The sequence below is a fragment of the Rhamphochromis sp. 'chilingali' genome (assembly GCF_963969265.1).
Source record: "Rhamphochromis sp. 'chilingali' genome assembly, chromosome: 12".
NCBI classification, from domain to species: domain Eukaryota; kingdom Metazoa; phylum Chordata; class Actinopteri; order Cichliformes; family Cichlidae; genus Rhamphochromis; species Rhamphochromis sp. 'chilingali'.
The window spans coordinates 11,531,531-11,556,539 of NC_137939.1; the positions used below are offsets into that span (position 1 = coordinate 11,531,531).

A 25,009-nucleotide genomic window follows, 5' to 3' on the forward strand; every position below is an offset into this window, starting at 1 on the left:
CCTCCTGGCTCCAGCTCCATACTTAATGCACAGGCATGAGAGCGGTATCAGTCTTCTCATCTCACTATTGGAGGGAAAGCCAATTACTTTTCTCAAAAGACCCATGAAAGGCGCCCTCCATACAAACAGAGCCCGAGCTTCTGCGACTCAAAGCAAGAGCTACAGAAGCTGGTGAAACAACAGCAACAGACAGAAGACGCAGAAGACAGCCGGGAAGATGTTTAGGTAATTAGAGAGTAAAGAAAGTCGTTTTCAAAGGTGTGCTTGACTTACAGGGGCAGTTGGCGCCCTCTGGAGTACTGGATGGTGTCTTGCCATCAGGGCAGCAGCCGAACTCTGTGTTGTCGCAGGACGACCTGTCCTCAAGTGTGGGTAAAGTGGTGCTCGCCATTGTGGGACCTGAGGGTGATACACAGAGGCTCATAATAGTTCATGAAACGTTACAGCTTATGTAGGAAACCCAGAACAGAGCTACAATTTTTAGGCACTCAACAGCAGCAGTGATTCCAAGGTCAAAAACCTACAATTCCAACTTTCTCTCGCGTCTACACACATTTGTGTGTTTGTTTTAGAGTGCTGACCAGTGATTGGACACTAATAAAGGCATCTGTCAGGAGTGATTATGTGGCATTTTCACTAGAACTGATTGTACACCTGGATCTCTTTTTGTCAGGTAGAGAACACTTAATGGGGAGTGTTGCCAGTCATCTCACACATGGCTCACTTTTAATGATGGGAGGATGTGATAACTGCTCGCTGCAGATTGGGTGAGTTTTACCTTCAAGGAGTCCCAGGAGGACAAAAACAACATACACTCGTGTTTGTGTTACTGTCACTGCATATCTGGCTATCTTGGGACATTACAGACATAAAAGCGGCTCGGCTTGCTCTATCTGAAGAATGAGTGTGTATATAACAGCGGCGAGCTTCGGTCCACTCTAATGATGGTGTTGGCGGAGGGGGAGTTGTCTCGGTGTCGAGGCGGTGCACTTTATGGCCGCGGAGAGATTAGAAATAATCGTCGAGGCAAAGAGCTAGCGGCTAAACAAGCCATAAACACGTCAGAGGCGAGGGACGTCCTTCTCAAGGACATGCGGTCAAAGGATGTGGAAGGAGGAGGGAGGAGGGAGAAGGGGGTGGGGCAGAAGGTGGGAGGAGGCTGGGGTTTATGGGGCATCTGCTGGCATGTGGTCTGCACATTTACAGAAGCATCGGGCAGTGCAACTCCTATGGAAGCCATGAAAGCTGTCAAATAAACACAGATAAACACAACGACAAATACACACACAGATTTGTTCGGATTGCAAAAATACCACAGGCACAAAAATGTGAAAAGGTGCACCTCTGACCTACTCACATTTGTATGCTCAGATGGTGACATGTGCACTCTGGATTGGACAAACACAGTGACACGAGGAAGAGGAGATAAGACTAACACACACACACACACACACACACACACAGACGCAAACACACAAAACAGATGACGAAACAGATTAGTTCAGTATTTCAATATCCAAAACTGTCCTGGAAAATCGTCTAATCAAACAATCACAAACTGACTGTTGAAAAAAAGGAAAAACATCCAGGCACACTTGGGTACACATTCATACGCACACATATACACACAGTCACAAGACGCCAGGTCTCCTTTGCAGACAAGCTACATGCTCCTTGCATCACCGAGCACTCTGGTCAGCCTCTGACAAGAGAATAAATCTAAAACTCGGGGAGCAGGAACGAGAGGAGAGGGGGAGCAGGAGGAGGAGGAAGAGCCGAGGAAGAGCACATTGGGGCCTTGCCGTTCCATCAATCTTATCCTGTTACTGCGAGCTGTCAGGTGAGGTGGACAGACGGATGGAAGGCAACATCAGAAAAAAAGAAAAAAATCAAAAAGAGAGCACTGATTGAAAAGTCTTAGTCGTCCTCTTGTTGTTCAACCAGAGGCCCGGTAACCGCCAGAGCCCAGGAAGGCATGTCGGGAAAGATTTGAGACTAGTCATGTGACAAGGTATGCTGGCTCACACACTCGCACCTCAACCTCCCAGTCACATCAGCCTGTCAAGTCAGGCTCCAGAGATCCTGAGATGCGGACCAGCAGTTCCATCTAGAGTGTATTTTACAGAGCTTGGGTTTTGTTTTGCTAGCTGTTGAGAGCTGGTGGAATGGGAGGAAGAAAAACGCATGGGCGATGTAGCAACAGTGAACCATGCAAATACATTCTTTTCTGTCTGAAATTGAGATATACATCTTATGCAAGTGGAAATGACACTAACAGCACCTGTTGACAAAGATTTCTCTTCCCTGCCTGCCTGCCTGTGACATTTGTCTCCTCAAAAGCAATTTGCATACAAATACATAAGCCTGTGCCTATTTTTCATTTTCAATTAACAGATGATGGCATGAATGCATTATGATGTGAACTAAGAGGAGACTATGAGTTTGACCAGCCCCTTTTTTGAGAAAAACCTCCCCTCCCTACACACACACCCAAAGCTTTATGGATAATGAAGTGAAAGAGCAGGGATTTACCGACAGTCTCCTCGGCCCCACTGGCCTCCGTTGGGATGCCGCTGCTCTCTTCTTCAGTCGCTTCGTCCCCGCTTGGATCCCCACTACCCGAGCCTTCGAAGGAGACTGCGGCGGCCGAGGGAATTGGACCGCTGCGAGAGGATGTGGAGGCGGCAGCGGTTGGGCTGGGCTGCGGCGCTTGCGGCTGGATGTGGGTGGAGTGGTGGCTGGTTGCTTGCGCACTTTTTTGTGTAGGGGATGGAAAGGGGGTGGTGGTCGCAGGTTGCTCGAGGGTTTCGATCCATGGAGGCGGGACGCCGTGGACCATGTTAGGATGGAAGGGTGCGACGGTGGTGATGGTGGTGGCGGCAGCAACGGTTGCGCTTGGGGTGGTGGCGGGGGGGTTTGGGGTGGGTCGATCTGCTGGCTCAGAGATGGTTTCTGGTGGAGGGAAGGGGAGGAAGCAAGGAATGGATGAATGACTGAGCATAGATGGAAGTGTTGGACTTTGTTTTACTTAACTGCAGTAAAACCTCAAAAATCACACCAGAGGAAATAAAAAAAAAACATAATTAGCCAATAAACCATAACAAAATCACTTAATGATTATTACAACCTACTGCTCACTATAACTTTTTTTCACTCACTATAACTCCTGTATTCAGTGAGTGATTATGTCTCTTCTAATCTTCTAACCCATCTCCCCGATGTTCACCAGTGTCATTAAGTAATTACATTAGAAACCACACACATACACAAACAGGCCTGTTTGTACAAGCAGCCCGTGATTAAAAAGCCTGCAATGGATGAGATGTCAGAAATCTTTGTTTCAGGGGTCTTAAGAGTGAAAATGGAATATGCCAACAGATGACACATCGCATTCGGGCATGTGCACTCCGCCTGCAGACGAGTTATGTTTCCCAAACCAGGTTAAACTACTCCAGTTGGTGTCAGCGCATTGTGTGGAGGGTATTTGTGCTTGTGTTTGTACACATATGGCATGCATTCGTGTGCACAATATGCATGTTTGTGTGTTGCTGTGCCAATGCCTATGAATTATATATCCATATTCAAACGCTGCCCTCCAGTAGCACAGCTTTAATCACCAACAGCCAGTGCCTCCGGTGATGAATGATTGATAGAAATGGGGCAGAAAAAAAAGAAAGAAAAAAAAGCCGGCTTTAACTCTGGCTTCAAAGAGCGCTGCTTGCAGAGAGCATGAGTATCCGTCAACGCCACCACAACACACTCGTGTCAATACACACACACACACACACACACACACACACACACACACACACACACACACACACACACACACACACACACACACAGAGAGCAACAAAAACAACAACAGAAAAAGAATCCTTCCACGTGAGGGGAGCGAGAAGAGCCTCTCTGTAAAGAGCCCATCATTACCAATGCAAAAAGCTCTGGTGCAAAAGGACAAACTGTTGGCGATAAAAGAGAGATAAATGGGACAAAAACTCCTGCGGGAGATAAGTGAGTTGGCAGGGAGATGCTACGTAAGCGAACACTTCAGATTTAGCCGTGGCGAGCAGTCACGGCAATATTGTCATTATTTCTTCGCTCCTTGCCGTCCCACGAGCACAGATGTGTGTTAGCGAGAAGGTGAAATGAAGAGGAGATTAAAAAATAAAAAGCTATACCGTAGACATGCGCCTCATTAGGATTCGCCTAACATTATGTGTAGGACTTAATTACACCGCTATAATCGCTTAGTTGATCGGCAATTATTCACCGAGGTGTGAAATGTGATACCTACTGAGACGGCAGAAAGCCCGGGAGACGCACAGATTGTCAGCTTAAAGCTCGGAAGATATTTGTAATAGAGAGATTTGGAGTGCATAGAGGAGCGATGCTATCACCAAGGAAGGTGGCATGCATCGCGTTTCCTCTTGGCTACACCTGTCAGTCTTGTGCCAAGCTTAGCGTCAAGCGGATTGGTCCCTGGAAAGGGCCTAATGTGTGTTTGGGTGTGTGGGCATCTCCAGAAGCAAGCTCAGCGACATGGGATAAAGCAAGAGAGGAGCGCTCGTTGGGAGAAAGCAGAGAAGGACTGACAGCACAGTCTGTTCAGCTGACGCTTGTCTTAATCACGTTTAACAGTCCATTTGCCTTTTTTTTGCTTTATTTCCTCCCAGTCGAGCACTGGACAGTAATGTCACAGAGTAGAGAGCAAAATAAATCATAGTCATCTCGGCTTGCTTCAGCTGTGTACTTATTGTTGACAGGTGATTATTAAGATTGTTTGTGGAGTCAGCCACCCTCAGTGAGGAGGAGGGATTCGGAAAGCGCAAACTGGAGGAGAAAGACAAGGAAGCCACAGAGGCAAGGAGAGGAAATGATAGGGAAAAAGAGCCTGACAGAGAAAGGGTTTAAATCAGATGGAAAATACAGGTTAACAAATCAGCAGCAGGGAAACATGGCATGGCAAACTGAACGAGGGAGTGAATAATGGCACAAAAAAAATCGCAGGACATGGAGGAGAAGGCAACAGAACCCTGACTAGCAAGCAGGCAGAGGGCTGCCTGTGCCATATGCTGGCCTTCGTTGCCAATTTGCTACAAACTTACAGGTAATAACACCATATGGGAGAGGCAGGTCATTGCCAACATGGTGGCCATTTCCTCCCGCTGCCAGAATTTGTTCACCGGTACAAATGCCCTCCCTCCGGTGCTCGGTACAGTGTTTTATGCATATTTTTTTGAGGATTCTTCTCTTATCGCTTCATCTTTTGCTGAGACCTAGCAAAGAAGCCGGCAATACTCCTCCCCATACTCTGCGGCTGCTTGGAGGAGACTTCAGAGAGAGCCGGGTAACATCACAGCTCTCTGTCACAGGCAGAAAGATTTGAGGAGCTTTTTCTGCAGGCTTGTAATTTCTTTCCTCAGCCTGCCCATTAGCGGCAGACTGCACAGCAGCAGCAGAAGCAGCAGTCACGCTCCCTTGTATAATAAAAAGTTGCAACAGATCAATGATGTTAAAAAAGATCAATATTCACTCATTTATAGCAGAGCCCTTGGCACTGCTCTCCTGTCAAACCACGGAGCAGCTCGGCGAGCATTGGCATGCCACGGCGCTGTGGCCCGGCGTCTGGAAGCGCTGCGTGTAAACAGTGGGAGGGAGGGCGGGCTTGGCTCTGGCGTGGTGAGGGGTGGAGGCAGAGCAAATGCTAATTCGCACCCAGCCACACGTGAAATGAGCTCGAGATCTAACTCCCGAGCCGACAGCAGCGCCAGAACAGCAACCCGCGGTGCGACCGCATCCGGGTGAAGAAATTAAAAGATCCTCCGCGGCTGCTGGTGGGGCCCGAGCGCTCGCCTGTCTCTTCATTGTCCCCGTAGAGATAGAGAGAGAGTCCACTGCGAGGCGTCTTCGTGCCTTCTGTGTATGCAGAAATGCTAGGTGAGGGATTACACACAACCCACATCTCTATTGCCAGGCAACAGAGGAATGTGAGACCAGACTGGATTTTGGCTCCATTTGCTGGTAACCCACGGCACTGAATTTGTAATTACCAGATGTTCAGGGACTTATCAAAGCCTTGTCAATTCCTTACTGAGCATACTCCTTTTTTTTTTTTTTTTTTTTTTAAATCCGACTACCTGAAACTACAAATCAACATACACTATATCAACATCCTTTCCTGTCTGGAATACTGCCATTTCAGTCTGAAGGGGATCACTCAGGGAAGAGGGGTAAAAGGGACGCGTGTCTCTGCATGAGGTCATTTGATCCACTAAATGATGAGGTGAATGAACATTTTTCTACCTGAAAATGTAAGACACCTGGCAGTGGCTCGCGGCCACAGCTCCACAGCTGGCGTAGAGCTTCCTCCTGCTCTTGCCGGCGGCGTCTCTAGAATTCTGCTGTGACGCAAGCTGGCAGTCGGCGAGACCACTTCACTGTACATGAAAGCTGTGGCCTTGGCAAGGGTCCCAGTGCCTATTACACCGATCCAAGCAATGTCCATCAGCATGTGGGCTGGGATGGAGGGGAGGGGGGACAAGAGCTGTACCTTTTCCTGAGTACACATGTACTCTACATGTGCAATCATACTTCAGCAGCATCGTGTTCCTGGCAGCATCAAGCTGCGAAGGGATTGATGTATTCCCCAACAGGGGGTTTGAAGATGAAGCCAAATCCCAACAAAGGGACTGGAAAGCAAAGAGGAAGTGTCATTGCTATCTGGTGAGTTTGCAACGCACAGACTCCAGTCAAACTTGTTTTTCTTTTCAAAATAAATAAATAAATCTCCATCTTAATTCTGAGATCCCTGTAGTGTGGCACATGCTTTCATTCTCACCAGGCAGTTTAAAACCAGGAGGAGAGACAGGCTTGTTCGATATACAGAAGTGCTATTGAACATGATGCGTGTAAGATGCTTTTATTATATACTCTTCAGCACTTGAATTACCTTAATAAGAAATAAGCACAGCTGCTCGAGTGTGTGCAGAAACATTTATTTTAAGATAAATGTGCTCTCACAGTGCTCTGACCTTACTTTCTGAATCAGAGTGATGGATAGGAGGAGAAACAGCAGGATGGGGTTAATTTGAGGCCCTCGGCACTGCTCATTATCTTTTGATCAGGGACTGACAACAGTTGGCCATCCGTGTGTCTCGTTATGCATGGAGGTTTCTACGAGGCTCACCTGTGCACTGTCCAAAGTGCTGCACTGTGATGTCCTTGTCCTGTCTACAGGCTATGGTCCTCAGCTGGCACTGGTCGGCATAGGTCACCCCATCTGAGCCGCACACCTGCTCCACAGTGACAGAGATGGAGCGAAGGGAGAACACGTTAACTCCCTACAGGCAACTACAAGAATGTGTTTCCATTCAAACAACTTATTTCTTTAGACAGTTTGAAAGACACACCTTGGTTTTGTTTTTCAAATCGCAGTCAGGTGAGGGGCACTCACAGTGGGCCTGGCCATTCACCTTAATGCAAGTGGCTCCATAGTTACATTGTAACTCTTCACAGGAAGTTGGGGCTTCAGGACCTGTGGGAGAAACAAGTTTACACTGCTATACGTTCTGTACGCACTATATGGACAAAGGTACTGGGTCATCTATGCATCCTGTTAGAGCACCACTCTCGAATTCAGTGAGCTCTTCATTCTTTCATCAATGACTGTGAATGCAGGCTGCATGGTTAGGTGCTTGATTTAAAAAGTCTGTGGCAATGGGACTGAAAACACCTGAATTTAAAGATTAAGAGGTGTGGCCCAACACTTTTGTTCAAATAGAGTACTTTATATACAGCAATGGAGACTGTGAAATCAGACTATAGCTGGCAACATTTCTGCCACGTTTTGTTGTTTCGTAGTGATTTCCTCCTTTATTCTGTAATCCTTGTTCTTTCCTGTGAGTGTTATTTCAACACGTTCTCACTCCCAAAGAGTAATATATATAGTAATACACTAGGTGACAAATCGTCAACATACTACACTTCCGGGCACCCAACACGTTCGTAAATGATGAGATCGGAGAAACGATTAAACTTGAGAACTGTTTGGAATCAATCTACATGTGTTCGTTCAATTTACTTAAAACGCTTTGGAAAACACTATTTAACGTCACTAAAGTGCTGGTACAGGTTAGTTAGTGTTAGGGCTGGAATACATGGCTTGAACGTGTATTACCGCAGGACCGCCATTCTGCTGGATTTCACCCATAACCCGGCGCGTAACATAAGAACGCGGAAGGTCACCTTTCGCGTTCCTCAGGAACGCTGCGGAACGTGACAAATCATCGGGATGTTACGCCTCGGGAGTGAGATTGGGCTGGTTATTTCCATTATTCATGTTGGCCTTCCCTTGCTTTTTTTGTGTATTACTGCCCTTTCATTCCTGGTTCTTTGTTCCTAGTATAGGTCCAATCATGTTTGTCCATCTAATATGCTTTCAAGACTCCAACCTTTACTTTCTGTCAGCTGGTTTTGCTGATGCTTAAGGTTTTGAATTTTTGATCCTGGTCTCCTGTGTTTGGCTCTTTGAAAACATTACAATTTCCTGTGTATCAAAATGTCAACCTTTCTGTAGGTACCAAAAGTTCGGCCAGTTAAACACCCATTAAAGAATAAAATACAGTTGAACACAATAGTTAAGAACTGAAATAACCAAAACATGTAAAGAAAAAGTCTTTAAAAGCAACGTAAAAGATGATACTGCATACAGCAGTCACTCTGTCTCTCTTGAGTGTTAACAGTGACGTGGGAACAGACTATAAGCTGCTGGTTTAGAGTACAGGGATAGCAGTTCTGATATATATGCTGGGATCAGGTCCTGAGGGGATTTCAAAGTATAACAACAAACTGTGTTATAAGCCGTCTAGCTATAAAACTTTAACCCCAAACAGCGAATAACAATTCATCTGCACTGCTGACAACATTCATACTATACTTGTGCTATTGTGCCACAGTTTTAACCTCCTAAGACCCGAACTCTTTCATGGCATGCATTTTTTATTTCTCTTTGATATTTGGGCTGATTGGGACCTGATGAATCTAAAAACAAAGAATTACCAGATTTTTTTTTTTTACTTGATTTTTGTTTCTGAGAAAAATGAGAGACACATATGAGGACATTCGCTTTAAATTTGGATAGAACAGTGTCAGTATAATGTCCTCATAATTGGATATCAGGGCCCTGAAGAGCAAAATTTAGTATTTTGGTCTAGACAACCCATAATTTGATGTCTACATATGTGGACGCCAGGTCCTAGGAGGTTAAAACACCACTTGTCGCACTCGGGGTGATTTTATAGTGTGGAAAGGGTGAGCTGAAAGACTTCATCCTGTATTCAGCATCTTTACACCAACCGTATAACAGTGATAATAGAATTCCCAAATTCTCTGAGTTTCAATTATTCATGGCATGCACAGCAATTTTCCAAAACTGCTGCACAAAAAAAAGTTGATCTTCTGAGGGGCCCAAAGGTGAGCACTCAAGATCTCTCCTCAGTTCTCCCCTAAAGACTGTTTGAAGCCTTGAAGCTGTCGCAGCAGGATCTGCTGCAGGGAGTCCACCATCCACCCACCTGGATGTGAGTGTGGGGTCTTTGCATTGTTTCATCACAGAGGCTTAGAGCACCCCACCCTTTAGCTCCTGCTTTTATGTGCTGCACCCTCCTAGTACTCGTCCTTTTTATCTGGCAGGGTGTGTGGCGAAGAGCCCCACCACTGTGCTGGGACTGCTGGCTTCATTAAGCATTTGACTTTCAGTCGATATCTGATGGTGCATCTTAATCAAGGAGCTGCAGGCCCCCACAGCAGGAACTAACCTTTCCTTCAACCGGCTTTGTGGCTTGTACAATCACCAGGGCTGTTTTTATTATTAATCAAAAGTAATCAATAGTCCTTAAACAGAGGTATAAACCCACACATTCAAAGAACAATGAATCATCACAACTGTGTAGAGAAAATAAAATATCAATGGGAAATGTGTCATCCACATGCCATTTGTACACTTGAGTATTTTCCTAATCACTATTGATCAGCTCTCTTGCAGCCACTTCCTTCTTTGCCAGTAAAGCTGATGGATGCAAAGAGCCGATGAAGAAAGAAATGGCTGCTTCCAGGCTGATCCACAAATCAGATAAGTGACAAAAACCACTTTGGAATGATAGAGAGAAGCTGGAACCAAGGAGAGAAATGTGTGTGTGTTTGGTTTCTGAATGCCCCACACACTGGCCTTGATGCTCTTTCTTATTACCTTTGTCGCAGCCATTCATGCCCATCTTGCTCCCATCTGGACACACGTTGCACTTCATGCCCTTCACTCCCGTCTTGCAAGAGCACAGACCCGACATCTGCTCACAATCATCCCGGACTGAGCCCGTAGCGTCGCAGTTGCATGCTGCCGTGGAAAGGTGGAAAAAAAATGAGAGAGATTGATGAGGGGGGAAAAAGGCCAGTCAATTAGCGACGACGGCAGGAAGAGAGATAGGAATAGCTCGGTTTATAGTCTGTACAAACTGTGCTTGAAGCAACCTTAGCCTCTGTAGCGTTGTGCTTGAGAGACATCTTTGTCTTAAGTATCAAGGGTTGGTAATAGTTCAACCAGCCCTAGGGGCCACAGGAGGAGGACAAGAAGGAGGGGAATGAGTACGTAAGAGAAACTCAGGAAAACAACGCCGGGGAAGGACATCAAGTCCATTATGTTCCGGGAATCAATGACGTGTGTTGTTTTCCACTCCTCTCCTGCTGAACGTGGTATTGGCGTGTGGTGTGCTGTCTGCTTGCTTTGGGTAAACCTTGTTAAGGTCAGGCCACGGGTGAGGCACCTGCAGGCTTCCTGCTGTTGACTGAAAATGCTCTGTGACTTGGGGAGCTATGTCCTATGATACCTCAGCGGCAGGATACGAGCTAGTCACCATATTGCATTACACCAAGACAAACAAGGGGTCCCGACCCTGTTCTTTACTCGAATACAAATGAGAATGGTTCATTCAGTACAGCCTTGACAGGTCTAAAGGACAAAGTAAGACATCTTTCCACAAAAACTCTCATCAAATAGTTAAGCTCTATAAATATATGGAGCTTAACTAGAAGAGAATCTAATTTGACTGACTATATTTTATGGATATTCATTTTATAAACTTCTGTTCTAAAAAGGGTAGCTCGGAGGCACTGCTATTAATTCAGTGAGAAATGTATTGTCAAACTATGGCTCTTATCTTGAGAAATATGACTCTCACTTATGTAGAGTGGATTCCAGCCATGCAGATTTGGATTTATTTGGCAAAGACTTTAGTTTTACAGACTCAGAGGTTTTGGGTTTCTTCCCAGAAAACATTGGGGGGAATAACTAACATTGTTTATACTCTGGAAAAAAAAAATTGTTCAGTAACTATAAAAGTAAAGTAGATCAGAAGAAAAGTGCACACAGAAATATTGATGGTGTATCTAGAGCAGGCGGTGTGAATCATACAAGTCAGTCAGGACTTTGCAAACTATGAAAGTTGGAGATGTCTGCGGAGATGCTGGAGATGAAAGTTCCAGATCCTGACAAGTTGCTGACAAGACCCACTGACAAGACCCACTGGAGATCAAAGCTGAGGTCCACGAACTAAACCGACTTTGACATCTCTGATCTAGACTAACTATTTCACTATTTCAGGATTTCTGAAAACCAAATAAAACCTCTCTGCGTGTTAACACTTTGATGTGCATGGATTTTTTTTTCGGTGTGTGTGTGCACAGACCATTTGTGGAGAGGAAATGTAAGGATTGAAAAGTAACATACATAAAACGAACGTCATCGAAATAAAACACATTTGCACAGCTGATCAGATACAAAGAAGGAATTCCTCACGAGTGCAGCCGCTCATGTTCTCTGTCACGATGCCGCGGAAATTCCAGAAGCCCGGCTCACAGCGGTCACACTTCTGCCCTCCGACACCCGGCTTACAGGAGCACTGCCCGGTGGTTGGATCGCACGTCCCCTTGTAGGAGCCGTAGATATTACACTGACAGGTAGCTGAGGGGAAAAGAGCAACAAGGAATTTCACTTTTCTACAGCAAACTTACACTGCTGCTGTTTATAGATCCCTGTAGCTTATAAGAGTTGGATAATGCTTACTGTGATGGATACTCTGTATTAGAGATTTATGCTAGGCTCAAATGTCAGCTAAACCCTATTGGGCAAATAAAAAGGCGGATAAAGCGCGCTGAGGTGATTTTCCTTTTTTCTAAATCTCTGCGTATTCTTATTTCTCCGTCTGCATTTTCTCCATCCATGCTGTATCCCCTGGCTTACAGCTCGATGCAAGCCTTTTCTCTTCCATCTGCGCGCTATCATTTGTCAGGATCATCAGATGAAGAGATTTTTCTGTTGATACAGCGCAGAATTATCATAATTATTCCTTGGATTAAGATGAAACTTTTCGGCTCTGCAACTTTGCTACTGTAATTGCAGTCAAGGACAACGAGGCCCATATGCTGCAAACAGCCTGATACTATCTACTTTTTTTTTCCTCCTTTTTTTTTTAAAAAACTCGTGACACACTGACGGGTCAAAGTGGGACACAGAATAGGACTCACCGGGACATCCTGCCTGTCCAACTCCTAAGGCGGCCGTCACATTGTCTGAGCAGCAGCCGTACACTGACACGCTGCAGTGCTCGGATACCGTCGGGTCCGGCAGAGATACGGCTGAAATCACCGATGAGGTAGGGAAGGAAAGGGAGGGGAGATGGAAGATAGAACAGGGAGAGAAAGAGGAACACCAGCATTTGAGTGATTACTGTAGGGTTTGTTGATGGTGGTGGAGGAGGGGAATTAAACAACACAATCTCTGAACAACATGTAACTTTTTTGCCAACAATGAGATTGGCTTGAGGGGCAGAGGTGGAGAGCCTGGCAGTCGGCTTCAAGATAACAATTCTATTTGCTACTTTCTCCACAATGACTCAAAATCAGGGGGAAAATGATGCTATTACCTCCAGTGAAAACAAACAATGGCATTTCTGGTGAATGTGCAGAAGCTGACATTTACCACCTACTAGAAGGCATGTTCTCTTCATTTGTTCTTGTCTAATATTACGAAATTGCACCGCTGCCCTACAACCTTCAAAAAAAGAAAAGAAGAAGAAGCAGAAGAAAAAAAAAAAAAAAAAGGCCTGCTGCATAATGCGAAGGAATTTGCCAAGCAGTTTCTGCCTGCGCACACTGTGTGGAGAGCTCCTTTGTCTAAGGATGCACAAGACGCCAAAATAGTGTGACAGCACTGAATACAGAGCCACATTCAACAAAATAAAAACAAATGCGTTCCTCAAACCTGGCGCTTCTCCAGAAATTGGAAGAGAACAACAAAACAGTCAGTGGGAGGAAAATAGGATTTGTTTAATGGCCGGAGCAAAAGCATCATTGTTCACATTTTTTCATACTTTGGAGTGAAAAGTAAAGTTGTAGATAGAAACGGGAAAACCCTTGGTTTTCTGTGTGTCTCTCTATTGCCCTCCCCATCGCCTCTTTTAGTGTTGCTCATTTGGAGTTTGGAGGCTGGAGATACAGGGGCCATAAATCACACTGTTACTGGTGTGGATATGAGCCTCAGCCTAATGGTGATGACTCGGCGCGCTCTTTTTCCAGTGCTTTCCCACTCCAGAGATGGGCTTTGGACACAGTTCATTTAACTTGCCACTTTTCAGTGCTCCATTCGGCTATCTGTACTGAGCCTATTAGGACAAGGAGAACTTTTAATTTCATATGTTCTTCCACCCTTCAAGGGTTTTTCTCCATTGTCCGGCACAATGCACCTCGCTGTGACATGCAATATTACCCTCACATTTTCAAGGTCCACTGCTGCGCCTTCTCCGCTTCGCTGATTGTTGCTGGTCTTTTATATTCCTGCAAGGGCACATCTGCACATGTGTCTAGTAAACCAATAAAAATTTCAGTGGATTATATTGAAATCCCTGACCCTGATTTGAGTTTGCAGGCGGCAAAAAAAAAAAAATACTATTTTAAATGCTACAAGAGGCAAACTTTACAAATGTGCATGCAGCAGACGGCTGTGTTGACACTGTATGCAAAGTAGGTAGCTTTTCAAACTGAGAACCTCTGAAATACAAGGTTGCTTTCATGCTCCGCTACTGAGAGCTGGCATGTTTTGATAAAGTTTATGGAGCTGAGGTCAAATGAAGTTTCTCCTTACATAGCTAATGCAGAGGGCAGTGAAATTCCCCAAGATCTGAGTCCCCCCCCCCCCATTAGCCAATAGGAGATGAGAACCCAGAGGCCTTGTACCCATAGAGGACTCTTCAAAAAAGGATTGATTATCCATGGATGGTAGAGAAGCGTGACAGTCAGTGCCCAAGGAGGCCAGCTTAGGAAGGAGAAGAATCTGCAGAGATGTGTGTGAAAACACTGGCAGCTCCTTCATTCTCACTCTCTTCAAACTCTCTCCATCCTCCTCTCTTTCAGACCCAAGGGGAATCAAACAGACTGGAATGATCACACAAAATCCCTTAAGTGCCTTTTGCTCTGCTCCCTGGCCTGTGCTAGCAAAAAGCTCTTCATTTAACATAGCCACAGAGAGGAAGATGGTTAACCTTTGCTGCTCTGCCACTGATCTCACAGCGTTTGTGGCTGATAAATGTCATTCATCACATGCAAAGAGAGGGAGTTTATATTAAAGGAAGAGGGGAAAGTGGTGTCCTGAGGGCTAAGAAGCAAGCTCCGGAGCACAGGTTTATTGCTTTAAATTCTCTGAATATCTGGACAGAAAAGTGAGCCTTTATTACTATCTGTTAGTTCACACTTGGGCCCGAGAGGAAGATTTTTAACTCTGCTCACGAGCTGGCCCACGTGGACTAGCCACTTCCCAGAAAAGCTGGAAAGCTCAAAGTGTGCTGAGTCAACCTTCCCTGAGCAAATTACACAAACCCACACATCAAATTTAACACTGACCTCCCATCATTTCACTTGCTTATGGCTAACCAGGTCACACTGAAGAGAGACACAAGCAGTGCTGTCAGAATTACACTCAAACTAGAGACAATTACAACCCCATCGATGGATGGAATGAGTGGAGAAATGGGATGTCAGCGACAATGAGACTTGATGAGGGTGCTCTTGTGCACTGCAATGACATCGACTCTGAGTGGCGTAATGTACCGACCTGCACAGGGTCCCTGATTTTGAATCAACAAGTGCTCTCGTTTCTCACATCTGGCCTTCTTCAGCTCGCACTCGTTGCTGTAGTTTTTCCCATCGGAACCACAAACCTGCAAAAAGAAAGACACAAAGCAGAGTCTGAAGCAGCGTCTAGCTTAACCCCTCAGCTCTTTTTGCTCTACCTCGCTTCAGTTATTACCAGGCCGCGTGTTTTTACCGAGGCGTGCCCTGTATTTAAAGTAAAAGCGCATTCACCTAGACGCTGAACTAAAGAGCCATTAAGTGGTTAGTTCGGTTGCTTTCAATAATACTTCACGGCCTTTGTCAGGTGGCGTTTTTACTCAGTTGTAATGGACGTGGTTTAATCAGGTGTCATCAGTTTCACCACACTTAAGACCATGCGGTGACACCTGAGCCACATCCGTGACAACAAAGCAAGCTGCTGCTGCTCATGACGGTAAGATGACCTCGTGGGAAAAGAGGATATTTTTTTTGCTCCTGCTTATTAGACAGGTCTGTTTCTGTCGTCACTGGAGCTTTCTCCTCGTGTCACGTGGTGTTCAGTCAGGTAAGCCATAAATACAGTGTTTCTTTCCCCTGTTATGCAGACTATGTCAACCTATATGTTCCACTGACGGACGCAACATAAACACCATCTCCAGCCTTATGCCTCGCCTTTCTGATGCTTAATTGTGGATGTCACAAAACTTTCTTCTGCCCAGTTACTCAGTTTCTGGGATCCTTTTTGAGTTTTGCGTTGGCTTACAAATTACCGAGGTTGTACAGTCATGCTGTCTCCGAATAAGAAATGCTGCGAAAAGATTTTCCATCTGAAGCTGACCTTGAAAAAGTCCCCCGTGCCTTCATCCACGCCCCCATGTTTTACAATTTTGTCAAATTTACAAGAAAATAAGAAAGAAAGTGGCCCCTGATGGATTTTGTAACAAGCGAGGTTATTCGGCAAATTCAGAAGACATCTAGATTTCTTTTTATGCTAAACAGACAAAAATTCAGGAATAATTTTCCATGTCATTTTATAGGAGATTGGAGTTTGTCCGATGAAAATGTCAAAAGCAGATGTGTGCGATTTATGTTTTTGCATTTTGCTTTGAAGGGACTGGAAGATTTAACCACATTAGCAGGTAATGGCAAATGATTTTTGAAGGCTGTCTTACCAGGCTGTGAGGCACACTCGTGCAGCTGTATTCACAAAGGCATCGGTCGCTTTCGTCTTCTGCGTCTTCGTACCACGTGCCTCCAAATACGAGACAGCGGTCCTGTTCACAGCTCTCCTGACCCGATCCAGACCCGCCCGAGCCGCAGTCTGCATAAAAAAAGACACACAATATCATTAACAAACATATGCACACACATCACAATCTATACATCTAGCGGGCATCATAGTTTTATTTGTCTTGAAGTTAAAACTACATTTAAACACTGTGGGCGCCGTAAAGTTAAGATAATTTACATTTCCCCTCATGATGGCGAGAGGCAACCAAAGGCGCTGCTGGTAGTACAAGATAATGACGGTGTCTAGCGAGGGCCACCGATTGACTAAATAAATTAGACATCTCTGCACCACCAGTGAGGCATCCTTTCATTTCAATTACATCAGAAACAAAAAAAGGGGGAGGGAATTATTAACTCCGGCCTCCAAGTGTGCTGAGAGAATTGGTGGCGAGGCCTGCTTTATGGGTGTCTGCTTCCCGATATGAGAATGCAACTAATTGCAAAGTGTTCTGTAAAATCTAATTATCTCCCAAGACTTTAAAGAAAGTTGTCCCGGCAACTCTTTAACTGCGACCCTGAAATGGCTTTTTGCTTGTTTTAAAAATGCACGTCTGTGTATCGCAGTAGGAGGAACAGCTAAGGCTGGCTTAATGTTTATAGGGAACGAGGCAGAGCAAGGACAAATAAAAACCCAATTAGGGGCCAGGATGTACAGCTCTACAAAATGATTTAAAAAGAAGCACCAGAAAGGGGGGGGGGGGGGGGGGGGGTATTTGACAAGTGGGTTGATTTGAGGAAGACAAATTTGGGGAAGGGAGGGGGGGATTGCAAAGTGCAGGCAAAAAAAATGGGAGGATCTGGCTTTTGAAGTTGCAAATTTTACCTACAGTGGAACTCCAGAGGGAGATTAGGTAAACGTGTGTGAAAGCGGGGGAAAGAAAGCATGCAGCATGAAAGACGGAAAGAATGTCAGACAGAGCGAGGCACCCTGGGGGCTGGCAGAAAGTTCATTTAAAACAAATTTGTTATTCAAAAAAGGACTACAGTTCAACTAAAAGCTCCCAGCGCAGGCAGAAGACTCAAAGCGCATTAGGTAATCGAGGTCTTTCTTTCCCTTCTCGTCTACTTTTAGGGCTCGCTCGGCTCAGTGTATTGATGCACTGCCTCTAATGGTTAAATCAATGTCATAGTGTAATGGAAGTATCACTTAGCATAAACTGTCTCCCAAAGTAGATTATGGAGCAGGTCACAGTGCACGGTGCGGGGAGGGGCCGATGAAGCCCCGGCTGTTCTTCGATATGGGTCATCAGCTGTGGTGCTGGGAGAGATCTGAGTGGTCGATACGGCGGCGGAGACGTCGCTTTACTATCTGTGCCTTCAACAGAGGAGTTGGAGCTTTGTGAAGAGTGCCCCCCCCACCCCTCCCCGAGAAAACCCCCCCAAAAAACTAGGAACCATCAGTGCTTATTAAAGCATCGCTCTGTCTCCATTTTAAAGCCCCAACCCTAATCCGTTTACTTGAATTTGCCATTGTTGCAACTTATTGATTTCGAACCACAGTCCGAGTTAAACATAACATTTTGTGACACAGCTAATGCGCTGTGTAATGGCTTTCAGCTGCCAGTGACATTATCGCAGGTACTCGGCGTCAGATGGCATCTGAAAGTGAGAAGAAGAGATCAGAAACAGAAAGGGAGCTCAGCAGCCTGTGGTCGGCTTCCTGTATCTGTTTACTGTTTGCCAGCTCAGCACGACGCAGTAAAAAGGAAATGCCGGAGTAGCCGATTCATATTCCACTCAGGTCCCTTCACACAGACAAGATAAATATATAAAAAGAGGTAAGACACTAGAATGGAATAAATAAAAGTGAAAGGCGAGGGGAGGGGGTCCTAATTAGCTGTTGTTCTTTGATGTGCCTGTCACCCACGCTGCCTATGAACCTTTCAATTAATATGTCCCCAGCCAAGATGGCTGCATCAGCTATTCTCTCCGTACTGCCCATCCGTTTCTTTTTACTCAGTCTTGTCAGAAGCCTGAGTCTATTTAGCCAGGGGAGCTCCATTAAGAAGCCAGAATTGAGCGGCGGAGAGAAGAAAGGAAATGAATTGCATAAGAATAATGTCCGAAAAAGACTGAGAGGCTTTGACAGTAGAAATAATAGAGGAAGTGAAGAGGAAGACGGTATTGTCTTGAACTGTGTGCTACTGAAAGTAGAGGGAAGAGGAGAAAACATGAGAACCTGGGTAAATTATAGATGACGGAGGGGAGGGGGCTGTAGATGTTCAGCAAACCAGATTTGTTGTGTCAACATCAATGATCCAGGAGACATCTGATATTTCTATGATACCTCTGATATCATGACTTGACTGAATGTCAACATCTATGACATTAAAGAAATTCTCCCTCTTTGAAAATGACAACGGTTTTGCTCCCTCTATCAGTACCACCTTCTTTGACTGATGTGACAGCACGTTAGCCTAAATAAAGTTCCTGTAGGACGGAGAAGCATCACAGCCAGTGGGAGGATGGGGTGTTTTTAGATGGCAGGAGGAGAAAAGAAGTTTTGTTGCCTCAACGGAAGGTTAGAAGCCCCCATGATGAATGGACCGTGAAGGAAAAATGCGCTGATCACACTCCGGGAAGCTCTCGTGCCACCCAGCCACTCACTTGCCTGTTTTTTCATGCCCTTTCCTGTCTTTTGGAGCTTGATCACATCCGTGCCGTGTGAGGAGCGACGAGGGTGAGGATCCAGCATCGCCGTGTGATCCTGCTCTCATAATCTTGTTTATTAAATGTCTATTCAATTAAAAAAGGGGGCTCGGGCCTCCGTAGGTGATGCACTGCTCTCAGTTACCACTTTGTCAGTGTCGAGAAAAGGAGCTGAGGCCAGGCCTACCCGAGTGTGAAATTAAACAGGTGATAAATTTCCCTGTATGGCCAACAGTGGGAACACTGTCATTTTTCATTACTGCTAAATAAAAAGGCAGGAGAAAACAACTTCCATTTTTATGCCGTGCGCTCCCCTCCTCCCAACAAGACTAATGAGGATGGTTTTTAAGTCAGGTCTACGTAAGCAAATAAATCAACACATTCACTTCCTCTCTGGGCTTATCTTAGATTTGAAGTATGGAGTGGGGAGTTGCGCATACTGGTGATGTAGAGCCCTGCCGCTGTCTACAATAGAGCCAGAAAAAAAAACAGAATTACATTTTGTGACAAGGGTGCTGTATAACACAGCATGTGCTCTTAATTTTGCCAAATCTACCACTGATACTGTACATGTAGGCAAGGGTGAATCCATCAGCAGCAAATCCTGTTTAAGACAGGCAGGAGGAGAGAAGTAGAACAACTTTCTGCAAATTGGTTTTGACTGTTTTACAGGCTTCCTGTGGAGGGTCCGGGTCAGATTTGAGGGGGCCGAAAGAAGGGGGGGGGGGGGACAGAACCGTCTGCTGCCCCTGGGGTGAAATTTATTGATTTCCGCCGAGCCCTTCTCCACCCCTGTCTGTGAAAGCCTTGGCGCCCCTTTTGTCAAGAAGGACAATTTTGATGGAGAGGAGTGCAAAATGGAAAGAGATGTGAGTGGGTGGGACAGCAGGGTGCGATGTGGAGAGCAAAAAGAAAAAAGAAAGGGGAAAAAAAGAAAAGATTCTATTGTGCAAGCCTGACAGTTCTCTCTGAATCAAAATGAGCAAGCGATGGGAAAAAGGAGAATGCTGAGAGACAGTATGGTAGAGAGAATAAAATATAAAAACAAAGCCATCAGCCACTGCAAGCAGAGCAATGCCCTTGGGATGCAGATGAGAGTACTTTTTGCCTGATACAACCAACAGACAATGAGGAGTGTGTAGCTGCGTGTGTGCGTGGTGACAGTAAGTCTGCACGTCTGCATCGAGGGCATACAGTTTCACATTTCTTCATGCTCCACATACAAAAAAAGTCACTTATCTCAGTCAATGAAATGATGTTAAATCGGCCACAAGAAGCTTTGATGGTGCGATTCGCCTCGCAGGCCTGGGGCCAAATACGGCAGACAATGGTAGTGGGGGGGTTAGGGAGGAAAAAGAAAAAAGACCCCTGGCTGTAGCAATCAAAATGGAAGTGGATTCCCCCTCATCTCTATTTGCCCTGTCCTCCATCTACCCCCTCCTTTCTTCTCTCCAGCCATCCCTCCTGCTGGCAGGTGTAATCTGCTCCCCTTCACACCTTGTCAGTAGATGACTATGTTCACTGTGATGGCCAACTAGCCACGAGGGAACAGCAGCATTGCCACTGTCTGCATTTAAAACCAGAGGCTGGCATTTTGCTCCCTCCAGAGTTGTCCCCAAGAAGGGGATGAGCGAGGGACTGTGATATCCCGCCTCAGTCTGTCAGCGCTGATCAAGATATGATCTGCACGGTGAATTAGAGTTCATTTATTCAGAATGCGAAGCGATGACAAAGCTACAGGCATGGAAATGAGGGATACTCACATTAAGTGCCATCGGTCACGCATTTAAAAGCCTAATTGAATAGAAGAGCTAGATAAAATGTGTACCCTAGCTGTCACAACACAAACAAACACAACCTAGCCCCCCTCCTAATAAAAGCCGAGCATAATAATTCGTGCTATTACAGCTCGTGCTGCGAATTCAGGTAAAAGTACATGCAGTAATCACCAGCCTACAATTCACAGATCATCTTTTTAGCAGACATAATATTCTCAGGCTCTAATATACTTCAGTCATCTATACTCAGCCCTTACCTCATTTTTAGCTACCTCTAATGCATGGAGCATTTAGCTTGGGATCCCATCTACAAGTTCCAAATATCAAATGAAAAACTGTCTGCAATTAATTCGTTTCAGTTTATTGAGGCATCAAGGAGCAATGGGGGGGAAGCGGTGAGATCAATAAACAAAAACCAGCTGCAGCTCATACGTTGCACAGCACGCTCGCGAACAAAGTCAGCCAGACAAGCAGCCAATGAAAACACTGCGTTGAAAACGTACAGCTGACCTGAGCTTAATCACCCAGAAGTCATTTCTGGATTTCTAACAGGTTTTGTTTACAGAAACACACCGCGGCTGTCGCCTCATGTTTTTTGCAGTGTTAAGCTGACGCAGACGTCGCAGCTACGAATCCACAAACGACTAAATACGGCACCGCAGGTCGCTTGATAAAGATAATTACACCGTTTCAAAGTCCATTTTCCTACCTTCGTCGCAGCTGCCGAGCCTCGCCACGTCAATTCTCGTCATCTGCGTGCAGGAATGTCTGCGAAGTTCACACTCATTGTCGTAGGTGGTGCCATCACTTCCACACACTGGGGAGTAGGGCTCGCCTGAGCACGGCGGGCACTCACACCTATTCTGGACGCACCGGGCACCCATGGCACAAACAGTGTTGCCACATGTTTCTGTATTAAACACACAGCAGAGGGGCAGGCCACAGCATGACTGGTGAGTTATTTTGATGGATATGATCCACATGGACATTCAAAGTCATCTCTGGAATATATTTTTAAACAGGATTTCTCTTTTCCTTTTTCTATTTGTCATGCACGCTGCTTCCCCTCGTAATATATTCCACTTTAAAACATATACAGCACATGCTGCTGGAGCAATTTCCCATCTGAGAATTCAGTTTGACAAGTTTGCTTGTATTTGAAGTGCCTGCAGTTTTATGAGCTTCCTGATGGGCACTATTTTTACATGTCATTTCCATATTTAACTCAGAGCCAGAGGAAAGAAATGAATCTTTTACATATGAACATTGCACACTTTTTCCCTAGCCTAATATCAAATCACCAGTTTGTGCTAAGATCGCTGATGTGTCCTTCATATTTATACTAATAATGACACACTGAAGATGACATACTGTAACTACCAGACATATTCTCCATAAATGTATGCATTACTTACTGCACTCTCCTTGGCCGACCACTCGGAGGTCCATCTGTTGTTTGCAGGCCCGCACATGCAGCTCACACTCGCTGTTGTAGGTGGTACCATCGCTGCCGCACACAGGCTGGTGGGACTTGACACACTCTGACGGACACACACACTGCTTGCTCTGGGCATCGCAGATTGCCCCAAAAGAGCAGTTGGCACAGGCCTCATCTAGATGGGGACAAGCAGGCAAACAAATGGTTAAGTGTGTCTGTGCATGTGTGCTTCCTGTGGGATTACATAACCTTGGCGCCGAGGTCTGATTCTAAGAGAAACGGTGAATTTAGAGGATATTAAGTTTCTTTTACACTGCTCGTATTAATGTATGGTAGACTTAAAATGGATTCTCTTATGTTATCATTATGCAAATGCAGTGCAGTGCAGTGCTTTTCAGCTCATCTTACTTTCTGATGATGCTTGAAACATCACTTAAGTGAATATAAAGTTGCGAGGGAATGAGTTTCTGGCTACTACAGATTCTTAAAGTAGTGTTGGTTTGTCATTTGGTCTTTCAGCCACAACATTAAAACTACTGACAAGTCAAGTGAATAACACTGATTATCACATTAGGATATAATGTTCTGCTTGGAAACACTGGGTCCTGTCATTCATCTATATGTTACTTTGATATCACACGGGGTCATATGATTGTTGGGTTTTTCTCTGTATGCGTTGCTGTAGGGTCTACCTTACAATATAAAGCACCTTGAGGTGACTGGTGTTGTGATTTGGCGCTGTATAAATACAGCTGAATTGAATTACTTTGACGCACCCATTATCATTAATTTTGAAAATGTTGGAGACCAAACTGGTGAGGTGCTAAGCAAAGAAACCAAAACTGTGCCAATACTGGAAAAAGTTCAAACTTACAGTACAAATATTTTACTTTACAAGCTCAGTATATGGAGTGAAGATTTGGAAAATTCAATCTTACTAGAGGATGGAAAATCAGAGTACTGAGATCCCACTTAATTACACACCACAGAACTGGATGCTTCTGCCCTAAGTCTTTGTGGCATAGATTCAAAAAGATGCTGGAAACGTTCCTCAGAGATTTTGGTCCATACAGACATGATGGCATCGCACATAGACTGCAGCTTTGTCAGCTACACATCCGTGATGAAAATCTCCAATCCCACCACGATCAAAGGATGGCCAATCCATCTAAGTACAGTGAACTTGTGTTCAAGGTAGGGCTGGGCGATATATCGAGTTTTTTAAAAATATCGATATATTTTCATACGAGATATAAGATGTGACAATATCGTTTATATCGATATAGTCTATGTTACGTTATAATTATACTTGTGGAGCCGCAGGTTTGCCTCTCTTTCGTCCACTTTTGTCTCTACGCAACGTTACTCGGCCTCGCCTCTCCTTCACTGAACACAACTCCGCCTCCCCCATAGCTTCACCTGCAGGCAATGACAAGATGAAAGCGGAAAATCTCCGTTAGCGAGTTACCGTGCGTGGGGCTGGACGGCGTCAACGTGTTAGCGAGCTAACCGCGCTAACGAGCTAACCGCGCTAACGACATGCAGCCAGGAGGGGCTGCACGGCCTAAAATCCTTTCATTTTCTCAAAACTCGACAGTGCGCCTTATGTATGAATTCTGGTTGTGCTTACTGACCGCGAACCGATTTTATGTGGTATACAGCGCTCAGCAATCTGTCAAAAAATGTTTTAATATGACTTTGCTAAGCTACGGAGCTGCACCGCTTGATGGATTGTCTTGGAGGATTAGGGCTACCGGGGAGGAGCCTCGCGGAGTGATACGTACTGTGCTTCAACGTAATATTACCGTACTGTGTGTGTATAAGGACCACAAACGGCACCTGTTCAGAGACGTGGTGCAGCTGTGAAATCTGTCTCTTTGTTACTATGCTCAGCGTCTATTAGTTTACATTTTGACTGCACAATTGTGAGCTTTTTGTTATGCACAAAAAAACATTGTTTTCTTTTATTTATGGACCATGATTATTTAATAAATGCTGATAATTTATTTTTGAATAATTTCTTCATGTACATCTACGCTGTATGTAAATAAAAGCGCCCACATCTGGGACACAGTGTGACTAGAACTCTCTTTTTGTTCTTAACTTATGGCTTTAAAAAAAAAAAATCGAGATATATATCTTATATCGCCATCCAGCTAAAAAATATCGAGATATGAATTCTTGGTCATATCGCCCAGCCCTAGTTCAAGGAACCAGTTTGAGGTGATTCGATCTTTGTGACATGGTGGGTTATCCTGCTGGAAGCAGCCATCAGAAGTTGGGTACACTATGGTCCCAAATGGTTGGACAAGGTCTGCAACAATACTCAGGTAGGCTGCGGTGTTTAAATCATGCTCAGTTGCTATTAAAGGGCTCAAAGTGTGCAACAGAAGTATTACACCACCATCAGCAACCTGAACCATTAATACAAGGCAGGGTGGAGCTGTGATTTTATGTCGTTTACGCTAAATTGTGACCCAAACTGCTGAATGTTACACCAGAAACTAAGCCTGATCAGACCAGCTAATGTTTTTCCAATTTTCCATTGCCCAGTAGAGGTGAGCACATTGTAGCCTCGGTCTTGACGAGGCATTTCTGACCAGAAAACCTTCATTCAAATGATGTTTTGTCCCTAGAGATGACTGTGTGGAAAAATCAATTTCTGAAATGCCCACAGTAGCCCGTCTGCCACTAA

At 45.1% G+C, this 25,009-nt stretch overlaps 1 protein-coding gene across 2 annotated transcripts in view; it reads right to left on the minus strand.

Moving 5' to 3' along the window:
* Window positions 1–25,009, minus strand: part of agrn (agrin) — a 283,985-nt gene that overhangs the window by 40,160 nt on the left and 218,816 nt on the right. For both annotated transcript variants that reach the window (XM_080900080.1, XM_080900081.1), the window contains 11 exons: window positions 22,292–22,489; window positions 21,586–21,786; window positions 16,332–16,480; window positions 15,161–15,266; window positions 12,580–12,690; window positions 11,852–12,016; window positions 10,250–10,393; window positions 7,413–7,537; window positions 7,190–7,295; window positions 2,533–2,952; window positions 274–399 (listed from right to left, as the gene is read on the minus strand). In XM_080900080.1, coding sequence (XP_080756206.1) covers window positions 274–399; window positions 2,533–2,952; window positions 7,190–7,295; window positions 7,413–7,537; window positions 10,250–10,393; window positions 11,852–12,016; window positions 12,580–12,690; window positions 15,161–15,266; window positions 16,332–16,480; window positions 21,586–21,786; window positions 22,292–22,489 — 1,851 coding nt within the window. The remainder of the gene's footprint in view (window positions 1–273; window positions 400–2,532; window positions 2,953–7,189; window positions 7,296–7,412; window positions 7,538–10,249; window positions 10,394–11,851; window positions 12,017–12,579; window positions 12,691–15,160; window positions 15,267–16,331; window positions 16,481–21,585; window positions 21,787–22,291; window positions 22,490–25,009) is intronic.